We start from the raw sequence: 24,048 nt of genomic DNA, 5'->3' as shown, positions 1-24,048 counted from the left end.
AGGCGTTTTTCCACAACAATTGCTTGGCTTTATTTCTCTCTGACGGCGATAGATGACGTGTCCAAGCCTCGAAATACCCTTCTAGATGTTTTCTCACTGCTCCATGTGTCTTTGATGAGTTGCCTTCCAAATTGACTATTGCCTCGGCTGGTGTACATTTTCCAATATCAGAAAATTTTACAATTTGCTCATGATTGTCAGACAAGTTCAAGACACGAAGTGGTATTAGTCTCTCTTCGTTCGTTGTTACCAGGGCATTTGCTATCAAGATGTTGTTGCTTTTGTTTTCTGCTGGTTCAACAACCCACAATTGGCCGACTTCACAATCTCCATTCATAGAAACCCATATAATTGCTTCGGCATTCGGTGGTATAGACTCTGACTGGCTCGTTGTCAAACGTCTGACAGGTGTATTCTCGTCGTATCCCACGTTTACCGTTATTTCGGCATCGCACCATGTCATTACACGACGCTTCATATCCAGATTGAGGCCAAAAGCAATCATGAAATCCGCTCCAATTATAACTTCGTCTACTATATCGGCCACAATGAAATCATAAGTAACGGATTTGTTAGCAATAGTTAATTTTACGGTGACCTTTCCATATACGGTTGCGGGTTCCCCTGTAGCCGTGCGTAGCTTGACTCCAATCAGTGGTGTAACTTTTCCTTTTACTAAATCAGATCTAATGATAGACTTTGATGCACCAGTATCCAACGTCAAAGTACGCTTGTCGCCATTAATAACACCCGCAATAGTTAAATTGTTATTTTTCTGTTGAACTATTGCTATGGAGATGGTGGGGCCATCGTCTGTGGGAGCCAGCTCTTGCCCCGCTGAACTAGCTCGATTTAGTTTAAAGGTGACTCACTTGACTGTGGGGTCACCTTCTTATGGCTATTGTTTAATGGAGATGGTGATGTGGACCTTGACCGTTTGCGTCGTGCTTTGCATTCTCGAGCTAGATGTCCCGGCTTATCACAGTTATAGCATTTGATCCGGGATTTATTTGCCTCTTGCTTCATTTCTTGCATTGCCTGCTTCATGGCCTCTTTCATCGACTCAATAACGGACTTTGATTCATCACACTCTGTCTCTACTTTACGTACCTTGTGAATTTGAGGCCGCGCTAGCAATCTCGCAGTCTCCTGTGCAAGTGCGAATGTTACTGTTTCAGCGAATGTAGCCTTTTGTGACGCATATGTTGCACATTTTATATCTGGGTCTCGAATTCCATTGACGAAGGTTTCAATCTTGATGCGGTCCACAAGAGGATGACTCTCACCTGGGTATGTCAAAAGCACTAGCCGCTCAACTTCTGTTGCGAAATCTTGTAGGGTTTCATTCGATTTCTGGATTCTTCCTCTCAATTCCATTCTGAAGATGTCCTGCTTGTGCTCTCCACCATACTTGCGTTGAAGTGCCGCTATTACTTCATTATAGTTATTTCTAGAAGCAGCGGGAATGCTTTGTATCACATCAGCAGCATTGCCCTTTAATGCCAATAGAAGTTCAATTGCTTTATCATCGTCATTCCACAAATTTCTACAAGCAACCATTTCGAATTGGAATTTGAAGACATCAAATGACGTTGAGCCATCGAAAACAGGAGTTTTGATTTTTGAGCCCTCGATGACGCGCACTGGACCACCTTTAATTTCCAGCTCTGACATTTTTTTCTCGATGTGCAGAAACTTCTCATCATGAACCATAATTTTCTCATCCACGGAAAGAACTTTCTTATCCAATTCCACAATTTGATTTTCTATATGATCCACACGTTTCTCCATGCCTTCAGAAATTTGTTGTAATTTTTCGTTGACCATTCTAGAATTTTCGTCGAATTTTTCTTCCATTTTTCTAGAATTTGCTTCCATCATTTTGCTCAAAACATTGAGCATTGATGTGTAATCCACAACACTCGAAGCCACAGATGGAGTTTCCACACTGCTTGTATTGACGAGTATTGATTCATCAATGTCTTCCTTATAATCAAACTCATGCGTCGCAATGTCCATATTACGCCGTTCAAACTCTTCCAGTAGACGCTTTTGAAGCTGGGCCTTATTGCCTGTTGTCGGCAGCTCCAGTTTGCTCAATTCCTTTTTTAAGTCTTCCACACGAAGCTCATTAAACTTCATTGTAGATTTTTTTTTTTCGTTATTTCACTTCCGACACCAATTGTTACGCTTTTATATTTAGGCGTTTTTAATTACCCGACAATTAAAACACAGTTCTTTTAAATAACGACAATCTACAATTTATTTACTATGACTTCACACTTTACAATTCGTTCACACTGAAGTTATTCGTTTGACGCTTTAATTAAGACTGACTCGTTAGCAGCATGCGAGCGCTTTTATATATGACAGTGTGGCAATACGAGAACATTCTGGAAGCACTACAATATTCTGGCAACGCCAGAACATTCTTAGACAATGCTAGAAGGATCTACGACCATTAAGCTGTTCATCTGCCCAGCGGCGTAAATCGAGAGCACTTTCGATTTAAAGCATTCACGGAGCCCTTATTTTAGAGGCAATACTCATACGATTAGGTCTTATAAAATAATCCCTTTTGTAAGACCTCTTCCTTCTTTACAAAAAAAAGTTGATACACATTCATCATTCATTGCAAAAACCAGGCCTTAAAAAGCTCTTTATTTGCTAAGATCGCTATCCCTTTTCTCATAGCATACTTGTCGAGGCCTTTTGAAATGGCTTATCTGGGACATGTGTTTAAAGACACATTTTAAAGAACTACTAATAGGCCTTGTTTGGTATTGTGAATTACAATGTGTTCTTGCAACGAGGCAAAATAAAACGATTTTTAAAAAGCAGCTCATATTCTCAAGCAAGCTCTTATAATTTACGAGACCTTTGAAAAGCCCTTATGTCGTAAGCCAATTTATAAGTTTTTCGACCACGAGTCACAAACAATATAACGGCTTAAAAAAAAGAACAAGTCATGTTCTCATATGCGCACTTCTTTAATCTGAGAGACCTTTGATAAGCCCTTATGCCGTAAGTTAATAAGTAACCGTAAGTTAAAAATAAAAATAATTTTGCACAATTTAACGCAACACGTGTTTCTTCATTTGGGTTTGTGATTTCGTTGGAGCAAGTCGTGGTGTTTGTTTTTTTTAACTAGCTGAAGTGTCAAATATGCGGTAAGTATATATTTTTTGACGGATATTATACTATATTGAATTACATTATAATAATAATTTTATAATAATTTTACTTATTTATTTAGCGGCAACTTCTACCATGAAAGCCAATGTTCTGTTCAATATGTGGAAATCAGACGTCCAATTCGAAATCAGTTCCTATAAAGGTGATTTATTTTTTATAGTACAATTTTATATAGTAGAAAATAAAATAAAAATAATTCTGCACAAATCTTGGATTTCTTATTTATATATGAAATTTGGAGTAGGTCCTATATAAGGTATGTAAATAAGGCCTTTTGAACAGCCTTCATAAAAAGGCATTAAATTGGCATTATTTTAAACTCCTATTAAGAGCCCTCTATTTATATATGCTTCATAAAGCCTTTTGATGTATACATTATAAAAGGCCTTATTTTATCACACATTATAAAGAACTTATTTGAGGCAATTCCTAAAAGGCCTTAAAATAATGACCTTTTATTAGCCCTTATGCTGTAAGTTGAAGTCGGAGCCCTTGGTCGGCTATGACACCCTGTGTAAAAAATCAATGAATATGTAATGGGAAGGCAATGCCTTGTGTCTGCAAATAAATGCCTCTTAAAAGGCCTTATGAAGAGCGATTTCCGCCGCTGGGTGGTGGCTGCCAAACACATACACACTCACATAGATATATGCTCGCATTACTACAACAACAATGACAATAGACAATGAGATGAAATGAGAATGCAGAATAACAAAGCAAAGGGGTTGCTATTCTATGAGAGAGTAAGAACTAACATTTCGGTAAGCAAACAAAAGAACATAAAAGAAATTCAGGAAAATACAAAAAATGAATAGATGATTCCAACAAGTGATAGCGAAATTTTATCGTTACAATTTGAAGTTTTAAATTAACGGAAACTAATTTAAATAAACTTATATCTATAATTATCAAATTCGTAACAATACTTTTCCTCTGTTGGTTAAGCTACTCTTGTAGTTTCGTCAACGCAAGCTGAAGTCAAGACAACAATAAATCAAGAATTCAAGAGACTATGGAAGTGTGTATTACCCAACACTGAAATATATACAGAAAAAAAATTTAATTGATTCAACAATTTTTTTAATTGAAACAAAAATTAATAGTATCAATTAATTTTTTAATTGGATCAATTAATTTTTTAATTGACCTTCAATTAATTTTTTAATTGAACTTCAATTAATTTTTAATTGATACTATCATTTCTGTGATTGAAGACATTTCAATTAAAAAATTAATTGGATCAATTAATTTCGTGATTGTATCAGAACAATTTTTTTTGTGTGTACGAATAGTCAGGCTTGTGAGATTGGTATCTGGCATTTTGACTTATACCAATTCCTTATTGTTCATGTCTAGTAAGCTCGTGTTAGAATTGTAATGATATGTAAAGTAATTAATTTGGATGAACGACCAGCCTGCATTGATATCAGGCTAGCATAAAAAAACGTTTTATTAACCAGAGAGCTCACCATAAACCAATCAGTTTTCGTAATAGAAGTCAAGAGTTGACTCAATTTCCTGCAGGGATATTTTTACAGCTTAAATGTAATTAAACATTTTTGAAGTGTAAAGAAGATAAAAGCAATCCAATAGCCATAGACGCCATTGAATGCAAATGTTTTTTTTTTTAACGTAATGTAAATTCATTTAGTTTTCCGAAAATCGTGAACAATAGCTGAGGAAGATTTAAATTTAATTTACAATTAACTCGAAATTTAAATTTAATTTACAATTAACACGCTTTCTAATATGAACCTATATTTATATTTTTAGTACTCCTCTTACTTCAAACCGCCATTTATTTCCAACTTCACAAGCTGTCGAAAACAAGCAAACTCCATCCACAGAAATTCCAAGCATAAGTATTAATGGTAATATTGTTGTGCCTTCCGAATGTAACCAAAGTCTAAAAATGGTGGATCGTCCTGCCGCCCGTCCTTTGACTATGCGGCGCAATAGAAGCAATAATGGATTAACTGCACCAGTTCCGGTATTACGAAATGCACATTCTACCGATCATTTGCATTCATCGATCGAGTTCAACAATGCCGTCAGCATGTCTAATATATCAACATCCAGTGAATCCAAAAAGAAAAAAAAATGGTCAAAACTTTTAAATAAGGTATTTTCTCGCAGTAACTCGAAATTGCAACAGCAAACAACATAGCTACAAGTACTTGTGCTTTAACCATCTTGAAGTCTTATGATTAAACTTAAAGTTTTGGATTTTGAGGACCATATATAAATGAATTATTTTCTTATGAGAACTTGATGGATTTTATATTGTAAAATCTTTATAGTTTAAAGTTTGTTTGTTTTTTTTTTAATTATAATATATTTAAGAAACGTTTATGTATGTAAATCCATCTACTTATGTTTGATGTTTTGTGAATTTTGTGCTCCGTTGTTAAATTTAAACTCACAATGGAAGATTACCAACAATAAAGTCAAACTCAAAAGGTGATCTTTTAATTTGTACACGCAAAAAATAATTCTTTCCTCCCAAACGAAATTTTAGACCAACAAAGTTCGTTCGCTGTAAGGAAGTGTATTTGGAAGAAAAGTATATACTTTTTGTGATAAACGTTTATTCTTTTCCAGGATGTAAAAACAATTTCATAAAGACAAACTCAAAAAAAAAATAAATAAATAAATAAACATTGTTTTCTTATTAATTGCATTTTCCCTCACATCTTTCTCACATCCACGAGGTTTTTTATTTCTTAACACCTTTTCCTGTAATACCAACAATGTAGAAGAAATTATACGATTTCATAAATTTTTAAAATTTTGTTACCTTTCGCCTGGGCGGAGAATCGAACCGCGGACCATGCACTTTGTAAGCCAACACACTAACCACTGAGCTATGTACCTGTTATGGTCATCAATAGATAAATATCCACACCCAGAGAAGGAATATGATCACCTCAAACATGTTTTAAGAGCAAAATGTTATTTTTGGGTGGTGATCATGTAACATGGTTTTCGCAACCATGTTATTTTCTCGGAAATCATGTATCTGATTTCGGCAAGCAGGTTTTATTTGACGAGAAAATAATATTTTAGTGACAAACATGTTACATGGTCACCATACAAAAATAACATTTTGCTCTTGAAACATGTTTGAGGTGATCATATTCCTTCTCTGCGTGCATATAAGTTATATTTATATAGCATAGCTTGCGGCGCCCACGAACCGAATAAACAATGTTTATTTAACATAAAAAACATTTAGTTTGGCACCGTGGAGCAGTGGTTACTACGTCCGACTTGCATGCCAAGGGTCGTGGGTTCGATCCCTGCTATATGAATATTCCGAAAAAAATGTTCAACATTACATTGTAGTATATAAAATTTTGAACTGTAAAAGGTGTCTTATTAACGACCTAAAATCAGAAAAGAACTGTGTTTGATATAAACGAAATGGACTGTGTTGTTGTTTCAAAAATAACTTTTTTTATTGAAAAAATAAAAATTTTGTAACAAACAACTTTTTTTGGTGATAAAAGTTTAAAGCAATTCAAAAATTCTAACAACAGAAAAACCTTTTCGGTACAGGTTTCCAAACGTTTTTTTTCTTCGCGTGGACATACATATATATTGTTCCTCAGCAAACAAAAGAAAATAGAATCCAGGAAAGTAGTGTGATCTGGAAGTAGTGCAAATATGGATAATCTCCAACGAATTTTACATTGGCTTGCCATGGGAAGGAAGTACTTCGGAAGTACTTTCTATTCTTTGTATTGCTTTATAAGTTATGAAAGCTTGAATAAAGAAATTAAAAAAACGATTAAAATAACGACAACGCTGGATCAAATTTCAGCAACGGCTATATTTTTTATCAAATATTTTTCTAAAAGATTGTTTTTTATGTTATATAAAGTTTTTATTTTGTTATTTTCGAAATATATATTTTAAAATTATAATAGTTTCTCAACTTCCATGGAAATGATAAAGTCAAACGACACAGGTTCGAATTTCTAGTAGGGATCTATAAATCGAAAATCGATTATTCGAATCTTGACATGAAAATCTAAAAAAATCGAAATAGATTATTAACCTAAAAACAAGTATATACGGCCGTAAGTTCGGCCAGGCCGAAACTTATGTACCCTCCACCATGGATTGCGTAGAAACTTCTACTGAAGACTGTCATCCACAATCGAATTACTTGGGTTGCGGTAACACTTGCCGATGGCAAGGTATCTTAAAACTTCCTAACACCATAATATATACCACATAGTGCATACGTGGTATATATTAAACTAAAAAAGGCCGATTAAATACGTATATAATTAAGTTTAAAGTTTCTATAGAAATAAAATTTTGACAAAATAAAATTTTGACAACATTTTCTATAGAAGTAAAATTTGGAAACAATTTTCTATAGAAATAAAATTTGGATAAAATTTTCTATAGAAATAAAATTTTGACAAAATGTTCTATAGAAATAAAATTTTGACAACATTTTCTATAGAAATAAATATTTGACAAAATTGTCTATAGATATAACATTTTTGTGTGATTGGGGATCGCCTATATATAACTATAGACCGATATGGACCAATTTTGGCATGGCTATTAGCGGCCTTATACTAACAGCACGATGCAATTTTTGCATGGTTGTTAGAGACCATATACTAACACCATGTACCAAATTTCAGCCGGATTGGATGAAATTTGCTTCTCTTAGAGCAATCGCAAGCCAAATTTGGGGGTCCGTTTATATGGGGGCTATACGTAAAAGTGGACCGGTATGGACCAATTTTTGCATGGTTGTTAGAGACCATATACTAACACCATGTACCAAATTTCAGCCGGATCGGATGAAATTTGCTTCTCTTAGAGCAATCGCAAGCCAAATTTGGGAGTCCGTTTATATGGGGGCTATACGTAAAAGTGGACCGATATGACCCATTTTCAATACCATCCGACCTACATCAATAACAACTACTTGTGCCAAGTTTCAAGTCGATAGCTTGTTTCGTTCGGAAGTTAGCGTGATTTCAACAGACGGACGGACGGACATGCTCAGATCGACTCAGAATTTCACCACGACCCAGAATATATATACTTTATGGGGTCTTAGAGCAATATTTCGATGTGTTACAAACGGAATGACAAAGTTAATATACCCCCATCCTATGGTGGAGGGTATAATAATCGTAAAATCGATTTTAGATTTTCATCTAATTTTTAATTTTGACTATCAAAACTCGATTTTAGTGTGTTCTGTTTTCATATTCATTGGTTTCAATTTAATTGAAAAATACCGAGATATTTCTTCATTTTTATTTATTGAATTCTATTACCAATAAGAATAAAAATATTGATTTGATTAAGTTAAATATCAAATTGGTTTAAATGAATCCTTTGTGCTTTCAATTTCCATGAATTTATTTGGGGAAATAATGATAAATGATTCGTACATGTTAAAAATTGTATACTCTCTCCAACTCGCAAAAACAAAATAGATTTCATAAAATCGAATATTTTGTATAATCATTATTTCTATGAAATTCGATTACGAAAAATCGAATATTCGAATTTTGAATGGTAAAAATAATCAAAAATCGATTTTTGATTAAAAGTCAATAATCGAAAAGTAGAAAAATCGATTATTGGTTTGTTCTATAGATCCCTAATTTCTAGGGGATCTATAGAACAAACCACCAAGGGCTAATAATATATAAAGGGGTTTTCCAAAAGTATAAAGGAAAACAACAAAAAGAATTCCACTTGAATTCATACAATTATTTGCGACTTTATTGGTCGAGGTGATGTTGGTAACTTAACTTAAAGTACAAAAGAACCGCTTCATGCGGAGAGAAAAAATAAAACTTAACGAAAATAAATGAGATCAAAAAGAGCAAATGTACTAAAATTATTACTTCAAAAGTTAATAGGTCGTTTTGACGTTACAATTAAATGAAAATAAGATATTATTTCAACGTAATATTTAAAGAAATTAAATAAACAAAAAATTATATAAAATGAATGAAAATACTTAATCTAGTTGAACGGTGCGTTCAACATACTCCCGGGCCAGAAATAAGGTGAGGTGCACATCTTGAGAATGAGCCAAAACAGAGCATCCCGAAAGCAGAATTTTGAGTGTCCAGGCTGGGGTTGATGCGCAACTCTGTGCGGTCACCATATAGTGCGTAACGACAGATATCCGCTCCGATAACTCCTTTAATTGGACCATAGTTGTGTGGTTGGGGGTGAGCTATGGGACCCATGTCTTTCAAAAATCTTAGAACATTGCTATTCTTGACGGGTGGTGGGATGTATACTTTCAAGTCGTCAACGATGATTAGCCATTCCTTTAAAACTTTACCAGAGCGGGTAACGATTTCAAATTGGCCGTATGGAATGTTCGCCTTAAATTTGGTCCGGTAATTTAAGTGCTCTACAGCGGAATATTTGATGTGTGACTTAGGAACAGTTTTTTTGATTATAAAATTCATATCAATAAATCGATTTCCCAGACGCAAACGACATAGAGCAACTGGAGCCAGTATAGGGGTCCCGTCTGCCAATGGGCCTCTTGCTATAGGTTCTGATATGTACTTTTCCAGAAGAGATTTCGTGGTAAGAGCCAAGGGGGCGACATCATTAGTGCAAACAGCATTCGTTTCATTGTTGGCATGTGAGGAGTTAGAAGCGTCATTCTTTGAGCTGTCCACTGTTTCACATACAGGTGGTTGAGGTATTTTGTCTGCCATAATAAAACTTTCTGAACAGGGGTCAAAAAGGGGACGTTGGATCATGGTGTGGTGTGCACCAGAGCACACATTATAGCGATTTGTAGAAGCGCAGTCTTTGCGTCGGTGGCGGTCTGAGAGGCAATAGTTGAATCGCTCTAGGACTGCTCGCCGTTCATCCTTGTACATCCATCGAAAATGAGTGCAATATTTAATTGGGTGGTTGAAGCCGCAAACGAAACATCTGCCCATGGTGGACCTGCGGGAGAAAGAAAAGAAAGAGAGAAAAAGAGAGATAGGCACAATGAGAAATTAACATTCTAAAAAACGATCATTTGTCGATGAATCTTTTAGCTTGTAATGCGAAGAGTCTGATGATGCTGTTGTAGGCAACAAGCAAAGTTTCGCGATCGGTCTCACGATTGTGCCATTTTGGGTTTTAATTTCTGCAACGCGTACATTGTTATCATTTCCGCGAATAACTTTAACGATACGACCGAGTCTCCACTCCGTGGGAGGCAAGTGTCATCCTTGATTATGACAAAGTCATCAACTTTGATATTATTTCTTGTGGTCTTCCACTTGAAACGGCTTTGAAGCTCAGTAATATATTCCGACTTCCAACGTTGACTAAATGCATGTTGAATAGCTTTCAACCGTTTCCATCTGGATAAATGAGAAATTTCAGTTTCGTGTGGCTCAATTAAAGACTCAGGGGGAGCGATAAGAGCAGCTCCTCTGAGCAGATGACCTGGAGTAAGTGGTAGTAATTCGTCTGGATTTTCCGAGATAGGTGAAATCGGTCTGGAATTCAGCACGGCTTTAATTTTAATCAGCAAGGTGGCAAACTCTTCAAACGTGAACGATAGATTATTCGTTACTTTCTTCAGATGGGACTTCATACTTTTTGCGGCGGCCTCCCATAGGCCACCCATATGTGGAGCGTAAGGGGGAATGAAAGACCAAGAAAATCCATGAAGAGCGTATTTATCTTCAATACATTTTTCTGCGTTTTTCAAAAAATTATTGTGTTCCTTCAATAGTTTAAAATTAGCACCAACGAAGTTTCGACCGTTGTCGGAGAACGTGGTTTTCGGTAAACCACGACGTCCGGTAAATCTCGAAAACGCTGCCAGGAATGAATCAGCTGAGAGGTCGGAACAAACTTCAATATGGACCGCTCTCGTTGAGAAACACACAAAGATGGCTGCGTAACCCTTAATAATCTTCGCATTTCTTAAAATTGATTACTTAATATTAAACGGGCCAGCAAAGTCCACACCCGCATAAGTGAATGGTAGCGAAAAGTTAACACGTTCAGGGGGAAGGGCCGCCATCAACTGATTTTGGAATTTTTGTTTACATATGGTGCAAGCCTTGCACTCCCTTATACATTTTCTTATACAATTTTTAAGACGGGGAATATAAAATCCTTGACGTATAGCACGGAGCATGATGTTATATTCTGCATGTAGAAGAATTTGGTGAGTATATCTTACAAAGAGCATGGCGAAATCAGATTTTTCTGGTATTATGACAGGATGTCTTTCGGAGTAACTCAAGCCAGCATTTTGAAGTCTTCCACCAACTCTAAGAAGACCTTCCTTGTCTAAAAACGGATTTAGAGTCAAGATATGACTTTTATTGTTGATTTGCTTTTTATCTTGAAGATTTTCATATTCTCTAGGATAGTGAATGCGTTGAGCCAAAATAATTAAACGATTTTTTGTATAAACTATTTCAGCTGAGGTTAGATTTTTATTTTCAGGTTGAACTTTCCTGCGACATAATTTAACAAATCGAAACATATAGCTAACGACACGTAGTGCCCTGTTTAAAGATGAGAATCGCGAAGTTATGTCCTCTTGCAGTTCAAGATGAAACGTTGAAACCTTCTTTGTTTCAAGATCCGTAGGATCGAATGTTCTTGGTTTTGGCCAAACTTCAATCGGTTGTTGAAGCCAGGATGGCCCATGCCACCACAGTGAATTATTTATCAAATCTTGAGAAGAACACCCTTGTGTGCCCAAATCGGCAGGATTGTCCTCCGTTCTTATATGTTTCCACTGTGATTCTCGAGTAATGTCCAAAATTTTCGTAACACTATTTGCTACAAACGTTTTTAAGATTTGAGGTGGCTTTTGTAGCCAGCCAAGGACGATGGATGAGTCGGTCCATAAATATAGATCATATGATTGTCCGAAAGAAAATTGAAATTGTTTTATCATTTTTGTAAGTAGCTCAGCACCACATAACTCGAGCTTTGGAATGGTGGTTTTCTTAAGTGGAGCTACTTTTGTATTTGCAACCAGTAGGTGACTGGAAATTACTTGGTTTTCATCGACAGTTCTAATATAAATTACGCCACAGTACGCCTTCTCCGACGCGTCGCAAAATCCGTGTATCTGGATCGGAGCTCCTGGAGAAAAATTCACGTATCGGGGGATTTTTATTTCGGCGATATTCGGCAAACTTTCGATGAACGATTTCCATTTCATTAATAAATGGGGTGGGATGCCTTCATCCCAATCTATCTTATCTTCCCACAACTTCTGCATGAGAAGCTTTGCTGTAATAATAATTGGTCCCAACCAACCAAGTGGGTCGAAAAGTCGAGCAATGATAGAGAGAACTTGTCGCTTTGTTGCTCCTGATGTGGGACTAATAGGTTCGACAACATAGTAAAAAATATCATGTATGGCATTCCAGCGGATGCCTAATGTTTTAATGGTGCTGGAGTCGTCGATTTTCAGAAAATCTTCATCCAGAAGATCCTCCCGGGCCAAATGTTCGAGAAGAACAGAATTATTTGCAGTCAGTTTTTTCAAGGGGAAGCACGCAGAATTTAAAGCCTTAATTAATTGTGTTTGCTTTATTTTAGCTTCTTCTAATGTGTGTCCTCCTGACAACACATCATCAACATAAATTTCAGATCTCAAAATATCAGAAGCCTTGGGATATTGGTTTTTACAATCCTCACTTAACTGCTGCAGGGTCCGTAAGGCCAAGAAGGGCGCACAATTTATCCCAAATGTAACAGTTTTGAGTTGGAATTGTTTGGCACTTTGATTGGGACTGGGTCGAAAAATAATTTGCTGAAATTTTCTATCTTCAGGATGAATCAAAACTTGGCGATACATCTTTTGTATATCACCTGTGAAGACATATTTATAGTACCGCCACCTGAGTACAATTTGCATTAAATCTGCTTGTAAAATTGGTCCAGCATATAACACATCATTCAAGGAGAACCCACTGTCTGTCTTTTTTGAGCCATTAAATACAATTCGCAATTTGGTTGATTTGCTCTCTGGCCTAATCACAGCGTGGTGAGGTAGAAAAAATAGAAATTGTTTTTCAGCGGAAGTTTCAAAACTGTAGCATGGCTCCATGTGATCCATGTCCACATATTCTTGAAGAACTTTCTGGTAACAAATGTTGAGATCAGGAGTTTTTTCTAACGTTTTTTCCATGCGATGGAATTGGGCAAGTGCCATATTTCTAGAATGTCCTAAATAAACTTTCTCTGGAAACTCTGCCTTAAAAGGTAGACGTACGACAAATCTCCCATCAGTTTGGCGAAAGGTTGTCTGCCGAAAAAAATCTTCACAAAATTGATCCTATTCTGAAATAGGATTCGATCTTTCAGTTTCTTCGACCTCCCAAAATTTTCGTAATTGTTCATGTAGAAGAAAATCATCAGAACTTGATACAAGAGTTGAAAAACTATGAACATCCGCGGATGGTAAAGGACCGGATAAATACCACCCAAAATAAGATTCTCGAGCCTCAAGGCAGCTCTCGATAATAGATCGAACACCATTTAAATTTATAGAAGGCAAGTAATAACTTCCAATTATCATGTCAATAGGTCCAGGCTTAAAGAAATTTGGGTCTGCTAACTTTAAATCGTTTAGATCAGGGAGATTTTCGATTCTAGCTTGCTTTGACGGCAAAAAATGTGTAAGCTTTGGCACAACGATAGCATTTGCTTTAATTTTAAAATTCGAGATCCTTGATTTTATATTAACGCCGCATAATGATTTTGAGTTACAAACAACCGTCTCACCGAGCCCAGAAATTTGAAAGTTACTCGTTACTATAGGGAGATTTAAAGTTTGTTGGACTCGTCGTGATATAAATGTTCTCTCCGACCCTGCATCTAAAAGAACAAGTAAGGTATACAATTCTCCTGCATGGTCAATGTCAATAAGAGCCGTAGGTAAAATAGTTGTCCCGCCATTTTGAGTAAAATGCGCTTGAACATTAGTTGACTGAGAACTGGTGCTGGGTATTTCCGAAGGCACAGGAGAGGAAGCTGGTTGTTCTGAAGCTTGTACTTGTTCTCGGCGAGAACTATTTTTTTTTTTCATTGGATTCAAGATGAAGCATTGTGTGATGCTTCTTATTACATTTTGAGCATGATCTGTCACTCGTGCAATTTGATTTAAAATGAGATGGAGAAAGACAGTTCGAGCAGTATTTGTTTGAATATACATATTTCAGACGATCGTTGGATGATTACGATTACATTTTTTACATAAGTATTTTTGCTTATCCGATTCTATGTTAGATACGAAAGATTTAGATTTTTGCTGTTGTCCATGATATTCTCTCGAATTTTCGAAAATCTGAGATTGTTTCTATTATTTCAATTCGTTTGGAGAGAAAAGAACTCATTTGCAACCAAGTTGGCAACTCTTTATGATTGCTGAGCGAGTCTTCCCAGGCACGTAAAGTATCCTCTGGAAGTTTTGTGGAACAGAGGTGGACCAATATGGGGTCCCAATTATCCGTGTTGATTTTGTAGGATTTAAAAATTGACAAACTATCATTGATACCACTTTGTATCTGCCGAATAGATTTTGGGGTCTCCATTTGAATTGATGGTAAACCGAAAAGTTGTTTCATCTGTTGATGAACTAAAATTCGTGGATTTTCATAGCGCGTTACTAGCGCATCCCATGCCAGCTGAAAATTTTCATCTACCAGGTCAAACTTTTTCACGATTTGGTAGGCCTCCCCCCTCGTTTTGCTTCGCAAGTGGTAAAGCTTTTGCGCTGGAAATAATTCGGGATGATTCGAGAAAACGGCTGTAAAAATATCCCGAAACGCCGGCCATTTCGAATAACCCCCTTCGAATGGGTGGGTATCGCAAGGTGGGAGCTTAAGAGAAGAAAACCCAGGTTGGGTCATCGATGTCTCCATTTTGAGAGATTCATCTGCTTTTAACTGTGATTTTCTTTTTCGCATTTCGATAATTTTAGTCTTACATTTTCTGTAAGCTAAACTTGCCTCTTCATATTTTGTGGTAGCCGTTCCACCAAATTCGTTCGTTAAAGCCTCATCCTCACCTGTCATTATTTCTTCGAATGAAACAGTGAGCTTGGACCAACGTCTTTCCAATTCAGCTTGCTCCACGTCGAGCTGAGAAATATTGACGTCATCTTTTGCAAATTTAAAGTTATTACAAAATTATATTACTTGACCGTGGTTGAAGAGATGTTTTCTACGTGCCGCCATTTTTTTATTGTTTTTGTATTTATTTTCGAAAAATCAAAAAAATTGATTAAACAAATCTAAATTTGAAATTTCAACAATGACCCTGATTGTGGTAATAATCAAAGTTACTAGACTAATTATCGTAGTTTTGCTACTTGTTCCTTTTAATTACAAAATGTTTAAATTATAAAAAAATATATTCTGTATTTTCGTTTGAAAGTCTATTTTTTAGTTTCAAGATGAATTTAAATTGTCCCGAAGAATAAAATTTAAAATTGTGTAGTTAGGCAAACTCGTTTTAAACTTAAATATTTTTTTTGTCCTGGATATGTTTACTTTAATTGACCGGAACAAGTATTCATATTTTCCATATGACAACACTTCTTTAATTTGGCTTTGTAAGATTCTGGTCACCTTATTCCCCTCTATTACAATCCCAATACTATTCTCCTCTTTGTACTTTTGTCTTATTCTTTTTGATCTTGTTAAATCACTCCTTTTGTAAACCTCCTTGAATAAAGATCGTTTTGTTTTACTCGTGTACTTAATCGTGTTCTTATTTAATTCCGCTTTACACCCACATAGGTTATGAGCCCAGCGTGCCAAAAAGTTAAATAAGAAATATTAAGTCGGTCGAGAATTTGTTAAAACGGAAAATTTTTGTTAAAAATTCGTGGTTTTTGAATTGTGAAAAATGTCCGGTTCGCTACAAATAGAAAAGTTAAATGGAGACAACTATTCCAGTTGGGCAATTCATATGAGAAGCCTTCTCATAACTATGGATTACTGGTCAGCAGTTGAAAGTGCTTGTCCTATATCGGCTACTGTAGAGGAAAAGGAGTTTTGGAGGGTGATGGACATGAAGGCATTGGCCACAATTACCCTGAGTATAAAGCCATCAGAATTAGTCCATGTGAAAAAATGTAAGACTGCTAAAGATGCTTGGAATACTTTAAGTAGCATTTACGTAACGAAAGATCCAGCTCGGAAGGTAACCCTATTCAAACGGTTGGTTAGATTTAAAATGCAAGAGGGATTATCGTTTACACAACAAATTAATGAATTTACGAGCCTCGTCGATTCCCTGAAAGAAATCGATATAACCATTCCAGAAGACTTTGTGAGTATTGTCTTGCTGTGTAGTCTACCTGAAGACTACGAGAGTTTTGTTGTTGCTGTAGAAAGCAGAGACACGTTACCTCCATTTGACCGTCTCAAGGTCAAAATATTAGAAGAATCCCAAAGACGTGGAGAAAGAGAGGATGTGGGGGAGGAACATGTATTCGCCGCAAATTCCAAGAATAAGTCAAACTCTAAAAAAAGACAAAGCGAAAAAGACAATGATGAAAATCGAAAAAAGAACATCAAGTGCTATGCGTGCGGAAAGCGGGGGCACATCAAGTCGCAATGCAGATTAAACACCCACAACAACAACAACAAATCAATGATGATGAATGCAAGCGAGAAAGAAATATGCTCCAACAACAAGCAATGGATATTAGACAGTGGAGCGTCATCACACATGAGTGGGGATAAGTCGTTGTTCTCTTCGTTAAGAGAGCATAAACAAAACATTTCATTAGCATCGGGAGATCATATGTATGCAGCGGGGATAGGTGATGTAAATATAAAATCGGCATTTACCGACATCACTTTATCTAATGTGCTCTTTGTACCAGAGTTGAGTGCCAACTTTTTGTCGGTGTCAAAAATTATTGAGCATGGAAATCAGGTGTATTTTTCAAAAGAGAAAATAGCTGCAATGACAAAGAAAGGTGAAATGATTTTTAAAGCAAAGGCTCAATCAGGTATTTTTGTTGTGGAATTGGATAAAAATGAAAAATTGATGATGGCAAAACCAAATGATTGTGTTCTCTGGCATAAAAGGTATGGCCACCTTAATATGAGAGATATGCAGAAACTCAAAAGCAAAGAAATGGTACGTGGTATGTCAATGGAATTATTCGAACCAAATGATTTTTCGTGTATGACCTGTTCAATGTGTAAAATCACGGTGCAACCATTCCAGAAATACAATGAAAGTTTTTCAAAAAGACCATTGGAATTGGTACACACCGATATTTGTGGGCCGATGAGAATTTGTAGTGGAAGTGGTTCACGATATTTTATATCGTTTATAGATGATTTTTCAAGATTCACTACAGTGTATTTTTTTGAAGAAAAAGAGTGAAGCCCTAAATGTTTTTAAAATGTTCAAAATCAATGCTGAGAAACAAACTGGCTGTGTTTTGAAAACATTACGTAGTGATAATGGTACCGAGTATCTCAGTAATGATTTTCAAAGATTTTTGAAGGATGAAGGCATAAACCATCAAACTACTGTCATTTATACCCCTCAGCAAAATGGAATTGCTGAGAGGGCAAACAGAACCCTGGTAGAAATGACCAGATGTTTATTGCTGGAGTCGGGATTACCTCAGATGCTGTGGGCAGAAGCTTTAAATACGTCATCGTATATTCGTAATCGTTGTCCTACGAAGGTACTTGGGAACAAGACACCTTATGAATATTGGTTTGGACGAAAACCTTCTGTAGCCCATCTACGTATATTTGGCTGTGATGTGGTAAAGTTGGATAAACGAAACAACAGATCAAAATTATTGCCCAAAGGAGAACGCCTTACATTTGTAGGCTATGCTCATCAAACTAAGGGATATCGTTTGTTCAATAGCCAGGACAGAACAATAACAATAGCCCGTGACGTCAAATTTTTCGAAAATAGTTTTTCGAATTTGCCAAAAGATAAAAATGATGACGGAGGGAATATGGAGCCAAATGACGATTGGTTTGCTGTTGATTTGGAATTGCCGAAAGCAAGAAAAGAAAATTCAAGAAAAGAACCAATGAATGAAGAAGAAGCAGAGAATGAAGGTGAGACAACATTTGAAGAAAACGAAGAGGCCGAACCAGGTGAGAAAAGAAGAAGAGGAAGACCCAAGACTGTGAGAACAGGTAGAAAGGGAAGACCAAGAAAACTTCGTGTGGTGGAGCCAACTACAAGTGCATTGTTAAATAATGTAACAGAAGAAGAAGAAGAAGATCCAAAAACTGTGGCTGAAGCAATGAAAAGCAAAAATAAAGAATTTTGGAAAAAGGCAATGAATACGGAATATGAAAATTTGAAGCAGAAAGGAACATGGGAATTAGTCCAAAAACCGGTGGATAAAAACATTGTTGGGTGTAAGTGGGTGTTTGTGACCAAGCGAAAACCAAATGGCGAAATAGAAAAATTTAAAGCGAGATTAGTGGCACAAGGTTTTTCGCAACAACCCCAGGTGGATTATACCGAAACATTCTCTCCGGTAATAAGAGTGTCTGCTATTCGTATGCTGTTTGCCATAGCTGCTCAGAAGGAATATTTGGTAAATCACATAGACATTGTGTCAGCATATCTCAATGGTGAATTAGAGGAGGAAGTTTTCATGCGACAACCAGAAATGTATGTGGACCAAAAGTACCCTGATCATGTATGTAGATTGAAGAAATCACTCTACGGATTAAAACAAGCCGGCAGGGACTGGAATAGAAAGCTAAATGAAATCCTGATAAAGATTGGCTTCGAAAGGTGTAAGTCAGATAATTGCCTGTATGTAAACAAAATAGATGGCGAATTGGTTTTGCTCGCCGTTTATGTGGACGACATTTTGTTGTCGTGCTCATCGGAAAATATGATGAAGAGAATTGTCCAAGAATTAAACAAATATGTAGACGCAGTTGACAGTGGGCCTGCTAAGTATTACTTGGGACTTGAAATCGAGAGAGATGGATTGAGAGGTAAAATCCGAATACATCAAGAGAAGTATGTAAGAGATTTACTGGCAAAGTGGAACATGAGCGGATGTAAGCCAGCAAATACTCCTCTCGCAAATGGATTGGTGCTTGAAAAATGTTCCAAAGACGATTGCAGTGGACACGATGCAGCTAACTACCAATCATTAGTCGGAGCATTAAATTATTTGTCGGTGTATTCTCGCCCCGACATATGCCATGTGGTGTCAAAGCTATCTCAGTTCTGTAGTCACCCTGAGAGAGAACATTTTACGGCAGCTAAGCATGTTCTTCGATACCTCAAATCGAAACCTAAAGGTATGTTATCTTATGATAAAAATAATAATGGTTTGGTTTCATACACAGATGCTGACTGGGGGTCAGACGTGAGCGACAGACGGTCGTATAGCGGATTTGTGCTATTTATGGCGGGTGGTCCCATAGCTTGGGAATCCCAAAAACAAAAACAAGTATCTCTGAGCTCTATGGAAGCCGAATACGTGGCTATGTGCCAAGGTACCAAAGAAGTGGTGTACGTTAGAAGTTCGCTGAAAGAAATTAGTATGGATGACTATGTTCGTGGACCAACAATTCTGAAGTGTGACAACCAAGGTGCACAGTTTCTTGTCGAAAATCCAGTGGCTCACAAACGTAGTAAACATATCGACATTCGGTACCACTATATAAGGGAAAAATTCGATGCCAAAGAGATTCAGATCGAATATGTTACCACAGCAGAAAACATAGCTGATTTATTTACGAAATGTTTATGTAAACAGAAACATGAAAATTTTTGTAAAATGTTATTTGATGAATATTGAATTAATTTTTGAATCAAATAGTATTTGGATTGCGGCAGGGTTTGTAAGATTCTGGTCACCTTATTCCCCTCTATTACAATCCCAATACTATTCTCCTCTTTGTACTTTTGTCTTATTCTTTTTGATCTTGTTAAATCACTCCTTTTGTAAACCTCCTTGAATAAAGATCGTTTTGTTTTACTCGTGTACTTAATCGTGTTCTTATTTAATTCCGCTTTACACCCACAGGCTTTTCGGTTGATATAATTATTCCAAAAAAAAAACCAGAAATTTATTCAAGTTGATAACAAAAATCAGTTTGGCACTATAAAATGTTTATATTTAAATTTCTTTTCTCCACAATAAAATGTTCATATATTGCGATATTTTGTAGTTTGAAATGTTTCCCGATTGTTTTCTTTCACTTTAATTAACATTTAAAATTATTTCCAACAATTCCTGTATTTTTGTTTACAATCCTAGGTTTAATGAAATTAGCTCCGTCTGGCAATATCTGATGTGCTCTATCCCCAATTTTATATGCGAATTTATGCGGATGTAGGGCAATGCACAAAATGTTGCATAGATGACTTCTATGTTACAATGTTGTTGTTGTACACACAAGCTGTGGCTATCCAGACTTGTTGTTGTTGTAAGCATAGACTATATGCAAAGAGACAATGTAAGAGTTGTTGTAGATCGATGGTCACGTACACCACTGACCTTGAACAAAAAGAACCGTTGGTTTTCTTTTCACCAAATAATTTTTTGGAAACTTTATTTGCTTTACACAATTTATAATTTTGAGAATATTTATTTCAACTACTGGCACTCGTTGATGTTTTTAGTTCGATCGTTTATTTGTTTTATTTAAATATTTGTTTTACCGGCAGGGTGCTATGTTTTGTCATAGAATTATTTTGTAACTTTTTCCAGCCAAGACACCAAATTGTTAAAAAGAATTTCAAACCACTCACCTTATTTGCACTGATGAATTGCTTGAGAGTTTTTTTGTTGCTTATGTTGAATTTCTGCTGCTTTTTGTATTTGCAAGAGGGGACACTATTCGTCGTGGACGAGCCAAATAGTCTTTGATAGAAATTTTCAATGTCTTTTATATCTTTATATTTCACAATAACTAGAACACTTTTTAGACGATCAACGATGATTATTTCAACCGTCGAACGGAACGGACGTGTTTTTTAATAGCGGATAAAATCATCGTAATAAGTACCTACTACGAATTTCAAGTGTGGTGGGATATTAGGCCACCATGCAGAGAAATTCAAAGACATCCACTGGGTTGCTAACTTCAGGGCCCAGTGGACGGGTATCGACTGGAGTTATAAATTTGGGCAATGACCAAGAGTTAGGCCCAATTAGTCGACCTGTAGACGGGTCGACAGGTGGCGACAATTTGACAAGTCGGACCTTTTCCAAGGTAACGGCATCAAAAGGAGGTAATCCCTCACGAAAGAGATTCAAAGAACGCAGAAATGCTTTGTTTATCCTAAAGAAATTAGGATCAGTCGATCCAAGCACGTTGTCGGCTAAACAAAGCGATTCCTTAAAATGGGCTCAAGGAATTCTTGAGGATGGAAAAAGGGAACGATCACCGGATGAGCTGCCATCCTCCAAAAGGGATCAACGATCGTTTGCCTCAGTTGCTAAAGACAGCCTTGTGATGGCTATCATAAATAAAGGAGCATTGGACGGTATGGTTCCAAAGCAAAAATGGGGGGAAATTGAGAATGCTTTGTCTGGCGTCTACTCACAGGTGCTGGAAAAGTTTCCCGGCCCAGATCCTCGAAACCAAGAGGCTGGTTGGTATCAAGGACGATTTAAGCTAGTCGAATTTGAGGACCAGAGGTCTATAGAATGTTTTAAAGCTGCTCTGATACTAATTGGTGAAGTTTGGGAAGGAGCTGCTCTAGAGTTAGTCGAGAAGAAAGACATACCGGCTAGACCAAGAGCACATGCGTGGATACCTGCAAACCCTCCTGACCCTGAATTTATTTTAAATAGACTGAAACAATGCAATCCAGATCTTCCAACAGCTGATTGGAAGGTTGGCCGTTTGGATGAAGTGGATGGGCCACGACGGCATGCAGTGTTTATATTGAACACTCAGTCTTTGCCACATCTAGCAAAGTCCCAGGGCCGTGTATGTTATGGCTTTCATTATTTCCAAATGAAGGTATATAAAAACGATCAGCTAAAGGATTCAGAAATGGACAAGCCTCTGTCTGAATCAGAAGTAAGCGGATCCTCTTGCGAAGTCGAGGGGGATACCAAGACATTTGAAGACATGGATAGATACCGTATGCGTGAGGAGGCTTCTACTGCCTCAGAACTCACCAAAGTTGAACCTATGGTTATTGCGAGAGTCACCGATATCTCTGAAGAGGACATTCTTGATGACTCGATTGAAGCGGCTGATGTGACGGTTGTTGAAAATCTCGATGGTCCTACGGATCCTCCAGATAAATCTTCATCATTGTAAGGCTGCATGTGCTGCCTTAAAAGTTCTCCTGATGAAAGTACTCCGGGGTTCAAACTATTGCAGTATACTGGTAATGATGTAATTCGAGCCTGTATAATTGCTAAAAACGAGCTTAACTTGTTTCTGCTTCCTTCAATGTGCAATACAGACACTGTCGTTGCAAGTTTAGAAATAGCCAAATGCAAATATTGGGTATCTTCGGTCTACATGGGACATGACAGGGAGATGCCTCCATATGCCGTTAAGACCTTAGTGGAGGAGTCACTGAAAACAAAGACGAAACTCATTATGGGATGCGATGCGAATGCACATCATAGTATATGGGGAAGTAGTGATACTAATGCAAGGGGAGAGTCGCTAATAGAGTTTATTTTGCGTACTAATCTGGTAGTTTGCAACAAGGGAGATGTCCCAACCTTTGTCACTAAAAACAGGCAAGAGGTTTTGGACATCACCTTGGCCTCGCAAGAGCTGAATGAAATGATATCTGAGTGGCAGGTTTTAAGTGAACACAGCTTCTCAGATCATCGCTACATCAGTTTCAAATTTGATGTTCATATCACCAAGATCATATTTCCGCCAAATGTTAGGAAAGCTGACTGGAATAGGTATAGGGAATCGTTCAATATGACGATACCGGAAATAACAGAGACAAATATGAGAAATGTGCAAGATATCGAACACGCAGTGGAGCGGATTACTAAGGCCTTCAACATCTCACTGAAAGCTGCATGCCCTAGAGGAAAGCCAAGGGGGAAACATCGACCACCATGGTGGTCTACGGAATTAAGTAATATGAGGAAATCCTGCAGGAAGCTCTTTAACAAGGCAAAGTCCACCAGAGCCCCTGAGGACTGGGACACTTACAAGAAGAATCTGAGAGGATACAAGCGAGAACTGAGAAATGCTCAGCATAACTCTTGGAATGCTTACTGCAGCAGTATTGAGAATACGTCAGAGGCTTCCAGACTACGGAAGGTTCTAGCATCCACCAACTCCGCTCCAGGTTTCATTAAAACATCGGAGGGCAATTGGACAACGTCCAGTGAGGAGACGATGGAGGTACTATTGGACACACATTTTCCTGGAAATCAGACGGTTGAACCATGTACTGGCGGTGCCACAGTTGCTCAGCGGTCGTTTCCTGTCGAGGAAATTGTATCGGAAACTAGAATAAGATGGGCGCTAAATAGCTTTGGACCATTCAAATCCCCTGGACCTGATGGAATTACTCCGGCGGAGTTACAAGCTGTAACTGACAAAATTATCCCCTGGTTGTCGGTGATATATAAAGGATGTATCAACTTATCATATATCCCAGGAAAGTGGAGGGAATCAAAAGTCGTTTTCATACCTAAAGCGGGAAAAGCCTCTCACTCGAATGCGAAGGATTTCCGACCAATCAGCTTATCATCATTCCTACTTAAGACTCTGGAGAGGATGATAGATATTTATCTTAGAACTAGGATCGATTCAAGTTTGCTCTCGAAACGACAACATGCATACTCGAAGGGCAGGTCTACTGAGAACGCACTACATGAACTAGTTAGCT

At 37.1% G+C, this 24,048-nt stretch overlaps 4 protein-coding genes across 6 annotated transcripts in view; 1 reads left to right on the top strand and 3 right to left on the bottom strand.

Moving 5' to 3' along the window:
- Nucleotides 1-5,866, top strand: part of LOC142239163 (uncharacterized) — a 288,432-nt gene extending 282,566 nt beyond the window's left edge. For all 3 annotated transcript variants that reach the window (XM_075310933.1, XM_075310932.1, XM_075310931.1), the window contains one exon: nucleotides 4,969-5,866. In XM_075310933.1, the coding sequence (XP_075167048.1) occupies nucleotides 4,969-5,362 (394 nt within the window). In that variant the 3' untranslated portion in view covers nucleotides 5,363-5,866. The remainder of the gene's footprint in view (nucleotides 1-4,968) is intronic.
- Nucleotides 5,867-8,928: 3,062 nt separating this feature from the next.
- LOC142239306 (uncharacterized) overlaps nucleotides 8,929-24,048 on the bottom strand; it is a 34,399-nt gene continuing 19,279 nt past the window's right edge. The window contains exon 2 of the mRNA XM_075311093.1: nucleotides 8,929-10,161. Coding sequence (XP_075167208.1) covers nucleotides 9,225-10,154 — 930 coding nt within the window. The 5' untranslated portion in view covers nucleotides 10,155-10,161 and the 3' untranslated portion in view covers nucleotides 8,929-9,224. The remainder of the gene's footprint in view (nucleotides 10,162-24,048) is intronic.
- On the bottom strand, nucleotides 10,319-13,399 carry LOC142239814 (uncharacterized). The gene is made up of 2 exons (XM_075311579.1): nucleotides 11,154-13,399; nucleotides 10,319-11,084 (listed from the first exon to the last, which is right to left on the bottom strand). Exons 1-2 carry the CDS (start codon nucleotides 13,397-13,399, stop codon nucleotides 10,319-10,321), a joined length of 3,012 nt encoding a protein of 1,003 aa, XP_075167694.1.
- Nucleotides 14,487-15,425, bottom strand: LOC142239813 (uncharacterized). Its single transcript, XM_075311578.1, has 2 exons — nucleotides 15,387-15,425; nucleotides 14,487-15,329 (listed from the first exon to the last, which is right to left on the bottom strand). Exons 1-2 carry the CDS (start codon nucleotides 15,423-15,425, stop codon nucleotides 14,487-14,489), a joined length of 882 nt encoding a protein of 293 aa, XP_075167693.1.

Source organism: Haematobia irritans, chromosome 5 (genome assembly GCF_050003625.1).
Source record: "Haematobia irritans isolate KBUSLIRL chromosome 5, ASM5000362v1, whole genome shotgun sequence".
In the NCBI taxonomy this organism is placed as follows: Eukaryota; Metazoa; Arthropoda; class Insecta; order Diptera; family Muscidae; genus Haematobia; species Haematobia irritans.
This window is presented reverse-complemented; position numbering and strand designations above follow the sequence as displayed.

What these genes read in the sequence shown, in the direction of transcription:
- LOC142239814 (XM_075311579.1), bottom strand. Translation starts at nt 13,399, where the DNA reads ATGGCACTTGCCCAATTCCATCGCATGGAAAAAACGTTAGAAAAAACT. An exon ending in GCTGGCCCGTTTAATATTAA is followed by an intron (nt 11,085 to 11,153) that starts GTAATCAATTTT and finishes TTTCTCAACGAG; the next exon opens with AGCGGTCCATATTGAAGTTT.
- LOC142239813 (XM_075311578.1), bottom strand. Translation starts at nt 15,425, where the DNA reads ATGGCGGCACGTAGAAAACATCTCTTCAACCACGGTCAA. An exon ending in ATCTCTTCAACCACGGTCAA is followed by an intron (nt 15,330 to 15,386) that starts GTAATATAATTT and finishes AATATTTCTCAG; the next exon opens with CTCGACGTGGAGCAAGCTGA.